The sequence below is a fragment of the Sciurus vulgaris genome, assembly GCF_902686455.1.
Source record: "Sciurus vulgaris genome assembly, chromosome: 5".
Taxonomy (NCBI): domain Eukaryota; kingdom Metazoa; phylum Chordata; class Mammalia; order Rodentia; family Sciuridae; genus Sciurus; species Sciurus vulgaris.
In genome coordinates, this window is record NC_136465.1 from 38,907,934 (window position 1) to 38,918,911 (window position 10,978).

General features: G+C 34.7%; 1 protein-coding gene across 1 annotated transcript in view; it reads left to right on the forward strand.

Moving 5' to 3' along the window:
* The window catches only part of TLR3 (toll like receptor 3), a 53,885-nt gene extending 43,582 nt beyond the window's left edge, over positions 1-10,303 (forward strand). The window contains exons 2-6 of the mRNA XM_079142339.1: positions 1,866-1,985; positions 2,214-2,661; positions 4,185-4,376; positions 6,564-8,416; positions 8,691-10,303. Coding sequence (XP_078998465.1) covers positions 2,218-2,661; positions 4,185-4,376; positions 6,564-8,416; positions 8,691-8,919 — 2,718 coding nt within the window. The 5' untranslated portion in view covers positions 1,866-1,985; positions 2,214-2,217 and the 3' untranslated portion in view covers positions 8,920-10,303. The remainder of the gene's footprint in view (positions 1-1,865; positions 1,986-2,213; positions 2,662-4,184; positions 4,377-6,563; positions 8,417-8,690) is intronic.
* Positions 10,304-10,978: the final 675 nt, after the last annotated feature.

Below are 10,978 nucleotides of genomic sequence, written 5' to 3' on the forward strand. Positions count from 1 at the left end.
GATTGTTAATTTAGACTCCTCAAAGCACCCATTTAGAACTTCAAATGGGACTTGTTTCATTTATAAGAATCACTAATAAAAAATATTAAAGTAGTTTATGTAATGTTTCATAAGAAATATTATTTATTCATTATATAAATATTATCATTAAAACTCCCAGAGTCCTTTGGCTTCTGTCAATGATATACTAGCAAATGCTGAGTGACCCATGGATACCCCACAATTCAGGACTTTCTTTTCATTCTTTAAAATAAAATTGAAAGCAGACCAATTTGAAAGGACATGGATCTCCTTGTAGGAAGATCGTCTGAAGTCGTTCAGGGAGGATGCTGGTTGCGGCTCAGCCTGTGAAGGGAGTCATGGGCTGGCTCCTCCCCCAAACTAAGGTTGAGTTAATAAGAAGCTTCTGGAATCGTTTTCACCATTCTTTGAAGTTCTTTGAATTTCAGTGATTTGACCCCACTGGTGTCCTCTACTATTGCCTTCTTGTTTAGTGGTTAGTTGTGAAAAATCTCATGATACACATTGTCGTTTTCATAGGCTTTCTTTATAAAGTGACAAATTTATCAAATAGAACATAGTTATAATTATGCATTTATGGATGTGAGATTATCATACTAATTAATAGTATTAGAAATTACATTAAAAGCAGCTTTATGCCAAGTACTATAATGCTATTGTACCTCTTTTAATCCTCCCAACTGCTTATGAAGAGCTCCTCTCTTTTAAAGACAAGGAAACTGAGGCCTGAGAAATAAATTAATTTACCAAAGTCACAAAGCAGAGGCCCCAGAAACAGAATGCTGTTGATGTAACTCCAGGATCTCTCCTCTTAACCACTATGTTTCTCTAAGTTTTACTGAATCTACAATAATTAAATACTTGTAAATGACATTTGTGAACTTTAGGTTTTCCAAATCAATCTAGACTAAGAATTGCATGCTTAGTCATACTTTCAGGATAAAATGCTAACATTTCTTATGGTGACAATGCCAAGCAATGGTACAGCTGACAGTTTTAGGAAATATAAGCATGGAAGAAGTGTGACAAAAACATAAGAAGGTACATTGCTAGTATCACAAAACAAGGTTCCAGGAGATTTTGTGTAAAGTTGGGTTGACGAAGAAATAAAATTTTAGGTGTACTCTTTAAAATCACAAATATAACATAGAGTAAATAAAATTTAAAACTAAAGAAAAGTTGTAAAGAGAATGAGAGACTAGTGTAATTAAATTTTTTAGTGGGAAGAGAGTGCTTAATTAAAGTCAGTAAAAACATGGATGTCTGTTATGTCCTATGAGCCTAGAGGACATTATGTTAAGTGAAATAAGTCAGACACAGGAAAACAAATGCCATATGTTTTCACTTACATGTCAAAGAGAAAGCTGTTGATCTCATGGAATTATAGAACACTGGTTGCCAGAGGCTGGAAAGGGTGGGGTGGTGGGGGAGAGATGATGGTTACCCGGTAACTTCTGACTTTCTCTACAGCATAGTAGGATAATGGTGGTGACAATAAAGTAGTTGCATATTTCAAAATGGTTTGTAAGAAGGATTTTTGAATGTCCTTGACATGAAGAAATTATAAATGTTTGAGGTGATGGATATTGCATTTACTCTGATCTGAGCATCGCACATCATGTGCCTATATTGAAAAATCACACTTGTACCCAATAGATATGTACAATTATTTTGTGTCATTAAAATAATTTTTAAAATTTTAACTAAAGTTGGCTTGTTTTTGATTTTAGATAGAGTCTTCAAAATTATAAATGATGCAATAGATTAAATAAAATAAATAATAACTAAAGAAAAATGGTGAACAGAATAAGGACATAGTGTGATTATGTTCTTTATTTTTATAGTGAGAAGTAAATGCTTAAAGTCAACGAAGATAGAAGAATAAGTTTATGAAGGTGACCATGAGAATTTAAAATAGAAACTGTCAAGAGAGGTTACCTTGGAAGATTGCAACTAGGGTGGAGGTAAAGGACATGAAAGGAGTTTATATGTTTCTCTTTTTCAACTTTCTGTGTATTTGAATTATTTGCATGTAGTGTACTACTTGTGTAATATATAGCATAAAAGTTGTAGGTAAATAACATCATACGTGGTCATGTTTTAGTTGTATTTTACAAGGACTACACAATGCATGTTAAAGTATGTATTAATAAGGATGTCCATTGCTTTTTTATATTTCTTTCATTGGGCAGAACCATGAGACTGCATTTACCTTATTATATTTACTTCTTTTGGGGACTATGGCCTCATTGGATTCTGTATACATCCTCCACCAACAAATGCACTGTGAGACGTGAAGAAGCTGACTGCAGTCATCTAAAGTTGACTGAAATACCTGACGACCTCCCAACAAACATAACCACATTGAATCTTTCCCATAACCAACTCAGAAGATTGCCCCCTGCCAATTTTACAAGATATAGCCAACTTGCCATCTTGGATGGAGGATTTAATTCCATTTCAAAACTGGAGCCAGAATTGTGCCAAAATCTCCCTTTCCTGAAAATTTTGAACCTCCAACACAATGAGCTGTCTCACCTTTCTGATACAACCTTGGCCTTCTGCTTGAATTTGACAGAGCTCCATCTAATGTCCAACTCAATCCAGAAAATTCAAAACAACCCTTTTAAAAACCAGAAGGTAAGGTGAAAATGACCATTTCCATCTCAACTTATGTTGTTCGATGTTAAGTTTTCAAGTCTCAGAAATGTGAAATTATGTTGTTCGATGTTAAGTTTTCAAGTCACTTATTCATGACCTAAGTGTCAAGATAAGAGTTAGAAATATGGTCTACCCCAGTTGGAACTGAGAGGAGTCATACACAGATAGACCATTGGTTTTGAAACTGTTTTCAAAATTATAGTCAAATCAGTTTCAACCTTAATTTCAAAGAACTCTTCCTCTTTTGCTTACTCCCACTAAAAATAGGACTTAGATACAAGAAGTAGGAGTCATCAAACAGGAAAGAGACATCAGATTGCCCCATGAGGATCATGAAAAATAAATTCAGAAGCTGATGACTTAGTGTGAGAGGTAGTGAAAAAAACGTTGAGTCCAAATTCTGACTTAAATAAGCTAACAAGTTGATATAAAGATAAAAACACACTATTCAACTAAAAATTACCTACTCTTGATTTAAGAAATGTCCTCACAGGATTACATTTCCAATAGCCTCCACTTTCTTTTCAGTACTTTGTTTAAATTTTAAATCTGTGAACAAATGTGTGTTTTATCTATAATTCTGAAGCAATTTTTAAGTGTTCTCTTAAACCAAAGCCATTTTCTAGTCTTTTTTGTTTTCTTCATTTCATGACCTTATAAAAAATAGAGCATAGTACCTCCTAAGAGGCCGAGAGTAACAACAAATTTAACTATGCTGAGAAAACTTAATCAATTGATTTGTTGACCAGCTATTCTAAATCTTTCTTGTGCCTCCTTAGATTTTCTTGAGGATGAAATGTCTTTGGACACAAATACTTCAAAATCTGATTTGAGAAATTATTGAAAAAAATGTTATTTTTCTTTTTAAAATATTTATAAAAGTCTTATTCTCTTTAATGGGAATTATATTAGATTTCTTTCTTTACCTTTTACCTGAGTTTGAAGTTAACATGTTCAAAAGTAACATGGAGTGATAAAACACCCCACAATTCTGACAAAAGAAACTTAACATTTCTGTGCTAGTTATGATCCCAAATTTGTATAACTACAAATCTTTCTCAATACAAAAATCATTCTAGAATTTCATGGATGGCAAAGTTTTACTCATGTTTCTTAAAGTAGATGTTACTCTTTTTCTGTTACTTATTTTCAAAGCTAATGCGTAAGACTACATATTCGATAAGTCACATGGATATTCCCTGCCTCATAAATACTTATTATAAATGAGTAAATAAGCTATGATTTTTTCTCTAATACATAAATAAACTTAAATCCTTTTATTTTGGTAAGAGAAATAAAGTGATTCTAAAGGAAGAAACTAAATCCTTGCCACAAGTTGTTTTTAATCACCACCAAGGTGATTAATATGCCTATTGTTGGTTCCCTACAGAACAATAGGTGACATTTTGATATTGACATATTTCTGAGACTGACTTAAATTTAGAGGAGCTATTTTTGAAAGTGAGACTCTAACATATATATCGTTTTTCTTTTACTCTCAGAATTTGATCAAATTAGACCTGTCCCATAATGGTTTATCATCTACAAAATTAGGAACCCAACTCCAACTGGAAAATCTCCAAGAGCTTCTATTATCAAATAATAAAATCCATGCACTAAGAAGTGAAGAACTTGATTTCCTTGGCAATTCTTCTTTACAAAAATTAGAGTTGTCATCAAATCAAATTAAAGAGGTAAGAAGTAAGGTAGTCATTTTGTATTCTACCTTTTAGTGAGTATCATCCCTACTGTGTCCACAGTTAAAAAACTAAAGAAACCCAGCAGGGAAAAATTGTGTAACGTTTACAATATCTTCCAGAAATGCTGTACACTTACTGCTTGGAGCTATTGATACCATCGTCAAGACAAGAGTTTTGGTAGTATTTAGGAGATAAATAGCACTGCATTAAAATCCCTGTGTCCTTAGAGGTCAATTCTTTGACCTTGGGAAACTTACTAGTCTTATTTTCCTTACCTTTAAAATGGAAAGAATACTCTCTATCTCACATCTCTGAAAGAATTAAAATAGGATAATGACTAAGAGTACAGGTCTTAGAGTTGAGCTAGCTAGTCCTCTATGTAGACTTTAATCTTTGAGTAGTGTAATGGAGGCAAGTTATTCAAGTTCTCTCTACTTCAGTCTCCTGGCTTTCAAGCTCGTATAAAAATAAAGGAACTTCATAGGACCATGTAGTAAAGAACTTAGTACAGTGACTGTTGTATAGTAAATGCTCAAAAAATGATAGCTTGCACTATGTTGTTATAAAGACCATTTAATGTAGTATGTCTAGCTAACTATCTTCGGTTGAACTGTTTTCATACACAGATATGTCTATATTTTACATATGTTTTATACTTTTGCAGACTAAGGAAGATTGGAAACCCTTAACTAAAACAGCTCTTAAAAGCTGTATTATTTTTCATATGAAAAGACCTTTCAAAATTATCCTGAGATGACAAGGAAATATTTTTTGAGCAAGCAACTCATTTTATTCTTTAAACACCATAATTTTTGGATTAAAAATTTATTGTCATTATCACATAAAATATGTAAATAATGAGCAATAAAGAGGAAAGCTAATAAAAATCACTCAAATCTACAATCAGAAACAAGCACTTAGCATTTGGGTATACTCATAATTATCGAAATAATTACAAGAAAAAACAGCAATAACTAAAATTTACCCAATATCTAACATAGTGCCAAGCATATGACAAGTTTTTTTTTATATTTTATGTATAATAATCTTTTTAATCAACTTACTCTGATGGTCTTTTTTCATAAGAGTAAATTCAGATGTAGAAGGGAAAAGTGACATACCTAGAGTCTTCCAGGACCCATATAATTACAGAGCACAGTTTCTGGCTATGTGACCAGAGCCCATGTTCTTATTAACTGTGCTACATTGCCTCTTGAGGGTGAGAATGCTTCTGACTTTTTAAAGTTAGTGTCATTTCATATATATCTCCCATGCAATTAGGAATTGTTCAAAAATTTAATTTTAGTGGTGGCACAATGTTACCATGTAGCTGTATCCTATTTAATTTAATAATTTCCTGCTTTGCAATTTTCAAGGAAACATGCTTTCTTTCACTTTTTTTTTTTTTTTTTTTTTTTTTTTTTTTTTTTTTTGCTCTCTTTTTCCATCACGCAAACATCTCACAAGTAACATATTAGAAATCAGAACTCTCTTGCTCCCCTGGTGGGTTTAACTGTCAGGGACTGGCTATAGTCCTCTCTGGATTCCTTGTCTCCCTCCTTCTCCTCTCATGGTCCAGCACTGAGTCCCAGAACAGCCAAGGTTTCTGAGAGGGACATGGGAGCAGGAGGAAGGGAGACACGGTATAGTAAAATAAAGTCAGGAGAAAACCTGGGTAGAATAACAAAAAGATAGCTGAAACCCAGCCGTCAGAAGGGAAAGTGTCTGTCACTATTTCAGGATAAAAGCCATCCATTTTTTCCTTCCATGATGTTCACTGACAAGCTGTCACCAAGATGAAGCCAGGATCTGCCCCAGTGGTGACTTCACAGATAATACATTCATTACAGTTATATCAGTGTGATAAATAAAAGTACTACAAAGTCTCAAATAGGAGATCTGGGATAGCACCCTGAAGAAGTGGCATCTAAACTGAACTCTGAAAACCAAAGAGAAATAGCCAGTGGCCAGGGTAGGTCAGGGGCTGGAACAGGTGGATGGTATAGGCACAGAGTAAGGAAAAAACTATGGATCCAGGGAATGAAGAGAGAGGCCCTGGCCAGGGAATGTATTGAAAGGGGAAGGAAGACCAAATCAAGAACTGCACTGAAGTTTTCCAAGGGTCATTCAAAGCCTATTATATTTTGATTATTAACTCCCCCCCCCCCCCTCCATATTTAGTTCTCTCCAGGTTGTTTTCATGCAATTGGAAAACTGTTTGGCCTCTTTTTGAACAATGTCCAACTGGGCCCCAGTCTCACAGAGAAGCTGTGTTTAGAATTATCAAGCACCAGTATCCAGAATCTCTCTTTGAGTAACACCCAGCTGTACAGAACCAGCAACACGACTTTCTCTGGACTCAAACGGACAAATCTCACCATGCTCGATCTTTCCCGCAACAACTTAAATGTGATCGGTAACAATTCCTTTGTTTGGCTTCCACATCTGAAATATTTCTTCCTGGAGTATAATAATATACAGCATTTGTCTTCTTACTCCTTTTATGGACTTTCCAATGTGAGATACCTGAATTTGAAGAGATCCTTTACTAAACAAGGTATTTCCCTTGCTTCACTTCCCCAGATTGATGACTTTTCCTTTCAGTGGCTAGAATGCTTGGAGTTCCTTACCATGGAAGATAACAATCTTCCCGGCATCAAAAGCAATATGTTCACGGGATTGGTAAATCTGAAATACTTAATTCTATCCAACTCTTTCACAAGTTTGCAAACCCTAACAAATGAAACACTTTTATCACTTGCTCATTCTCCTTTACTCTTATTCAACTTAACCAAAAACAAAATCTCAAAAATCGAGAGTGGTGCGTTCTCTTGGTTGGGCCACCTAAAGGTGCTTGACCTGGGCCTTAATGAAATTGGGCAAGAACTCACAGGCCAAGAATGGAGAGGCCTAGAAAATATTTATGAAATCTACCTTTCCTACAACAAATACCTACAATTGACTAGCAACTCCTTTGCATTGGTTCCGAGCCTTCGTCAACTCATGCTTCGAAGGGTAGCCCTGAAAAATCTGGACAGCTCCCCTTCGCCTTTCAGCCCTCTTCATAACTTGACCATTCTGGATCTAAGCAACAACAATATAGCCAATATAAATGACGAACTGTTGAAGGGTCTTGAGAGACTAGAAATTCTGGATTTGCAGCATAACAATTTAGCACGACTGTGGAAACATGCAAACCCTGGTGGTCCCGTTCATTTTCTGAAGGGTCTTTCTCACCTCCACATCCTGAACTTAGAGTCTAATGGCTTTGACGAAATCCCAGTCAAGGTGTTCAAGGACTTATTCGAACTCAAAAGCATCAATTTAGGACTGAATAATTTAAATGTACTTCCGCCCTCTGTCTTTGATGACCAGGTGTCTCTCAAGTCCCTGAACCTTCAGAAGAACCTCATAACATCAGTTGAAAAGAATGTGTTTGGGCCAGTTTTTAAGAACCTGAGTAACTTAGATATGAGCTTTAACCCATTTGATTGTACCTGTGAAAGTATTGCCTGGTTTGTTAATTGGATTAATCAGACCCATACTAACATCTCTGAGCTATCAAGTCATTACCTCTGCAACACTCCACCTCAATATCATGGATTCCCCGTGATGCTTTTTGATACGTCGTCATGCAAAGATAGTGCTCCCTTTCAACTCCTGTTCATGATCAATACCAGCTTGATATTGATTTTTACCTTCATTGTACTGCTCATCCACTTTGAGGGTTGGAGGATATCGTTTTATTGGAATGTTTCAGTACACCGAGTTCTTGGTTTCAAGGAAATAGATGGTCAAGCAGAGAAGTTTGAATATACAGCATATATAATTCATGCCCATAAAGATAGAGATTGGGTCTGGGAACACTTCTCCTTGATGGAAGAAAAAGTCCAATCTCTCAAATTTTGTTTGGAAGAAAGGGACTTTGAGGCAGGTGTCCTTGGACTGGAAGCAATTGTTAATAGCGTCAAAAGGAGCAGAAAAATTATTTTTGTTGTAACGCAGCATCTATTAAAAGATCCATTATGCAAAAGGTAGGTGAACATTGTGAAATTTTAAATATGCACCTGTTTTTCAGTTAAACTTCCAAATATTACTACTCGTAGCTCAAAAAATTTTGAAAATAAAACATTGAAAATTCTGATTTTTAGTGGCAGATTGAAGCAGATTCCACAAAGAATTTTTGATTGTTGAAGTTTTGGCTATTAGAATCTGCATAATGATTATTTGACTTGTTTATTATTTATTTATTTATCTATCTATCTATCTATCTATTTATTTATTTATTTATTTATTTATTTTACATAGATTCAAGGTACACCATGCAGTTCAGCAAGCAATTGAACAAAATCTGGATTCCATTATATTGATTTTTCTTGAGGAGATTCCAGATTATAAACTAAATCACGCACTCTGTTTGCGAAGAGGAATGTTTAAATCTCACTGCATCTTGGACTGGCCAGTTCAGAAAGAACGGATAAATGCCTTCCATCATAAATTGCAAGTAGCACTTGGATCCCGAAATTTAGTGCATTAAATTTATTTAGAGACTAAATTATCTAAGGGGTAGCTTTTCAATTTAAAAAGTACCATGGTAAATTTAAGTTTTACTTGAAAGTAATCTGATTTTCATATGTACGGGTAATGGTGTTACATTTCAGTTCTAGCTCCTCCATGGAAATGTATTTCCCTGTTTCAGGCCTTATGTTGACAACTGATTGAGCTAACCGAAATAAACATCTAATAAGAACCTTCCCTACAAACGAATGCACAGTTGATCATTGAGACCTATCCACAACTTGAAATCATTTAAAAATAATCCTCATTTTTAAGAAAGTTAAAGTTACATGTGATTTTGGAATAATTATTGTTGGATGTACTTTGAAAGATATTTGCTCTAATGGACATCAGGCTATTTCAGTTGCAGAGGTGTGAAAGTTTAGAAGAGCTTAGTTATATTGTTTTTTCAGTTCGACTTTGTATTTTAGTATCCCCCTGTTGCTTTTGTTCAATGTGAAAAACCCTTTTAAATTTGCATAGCAGGAGCAGAAATCCTTTTTAATTGAGTTTGGGTTAATTCATGAAATAAATATTGCAAGAAATAGTTGCTTGTATTTTCCCAATACTTTGTTTCTGCTCCAGGAGAGTAGAAACAATACTACTACTTAAAAATATTGTAGAAAGGTTTACTCCCTAAAGGTTAGTCAGTAAGTAGATTGACTTTGTGGAAACGAAAATTCTCTTCCCTGGTCACAGTCTCAAGAGATGGTACTGGTCAAATTGCTTGGTTCTACTGGGATTCTTTGATTCCCAATCTTGAAAATTATGATGATAAACAAGAAGTTAACTGATGATGAGCATGGTATAATATATTTACATGGGATGTTTTATTGTACCATAAGATAATACGCTATATGTAAGTCCCTAACTATCTATAAAGAGTATTATTTTGTTTTATTTTTGTTTCATGATAAAACAAAAAACTCTAGTCTTGTTTTACAAATAAAAGAGTCCAATTGTTAGAAATAGATGTGAAAAGTGTTTTGGAATATTCATAGTTCTGGTTATTCAAACATAGGAAAGAATTGAAGTTAAAATGCTACTTTCTGCACTTGAAGTGCTCATTTGTCTGCTGAATTTAGGAAGCATATGAGCTATCACATTTTAATTTAAATACTTTAGTATTCTCATGACTAAATTCATATGAACTTGGAATAAATAAGATCCATAGTACCACTGGTTCTGAGAGTGTGCACTGTGAGCATATGGAGGAATGATTTTTACTTTCACATTATTTGCCAGCCTAACACTCAGACACTTGTTTTATAGCATTTTAGATAAGATTTGTTTTTAACTGATATAATCCTGTTTTATTTTGACATCATAAGATCAAAATTACAGTTCCTTGTTTTCTTGATACACTTTGTGTTAGCTTGGAAAAAGAGGTGCGCAATATGGTTCGTCGCTAGCTCCCAGAAACGCTCCACAGATACAGGTCTCATACAAGGAACCATTTATTTGCCCAGACGAATTCACGTCTGCACGGGGGAAGGAGGAAAGCAAAGAGGGAAGATGGTGTTGGGCTTGTCTCAGACATAGGAATTTCCCGGGCTGAGAGGAACCAATCGCGGAGGAGGATTCTTACAGACTGACTGATGGGTCAATGACATAGTGAGACGTAATGCTGGAGGCAGGAAGCAACGTAAGCCGGAAATTCCTGTAACATGAGAGGCGGGGAAACGCAGATTGACAGGTGGTGGGGGAAGCCAGGAATTCCTTACACTTTGTATGTTATCTACCAAAATTCATAATTCTCCATTAAAATACTTCTAAATAAATTATTTATTGATTTGTGAAGAGCAGGGCAGGAAATAATTTTACTTTATATTTTGTGTACTTAAAGTACAGTTGATCAAATGGCACAACTTAAATTGACTTCAAATGCAATTTTTTTTATCAAGTTGCTTTAATATTTAAGAGGTTAAGATATCCAAAGAATGACTTGTTTAAATGAATACAGGTAAAACTAACAAAAGGTGTAAACCTGACTTGTATTTGGCCCACACAGGAAGCAACATTTCTAAACTTCTCTAGGA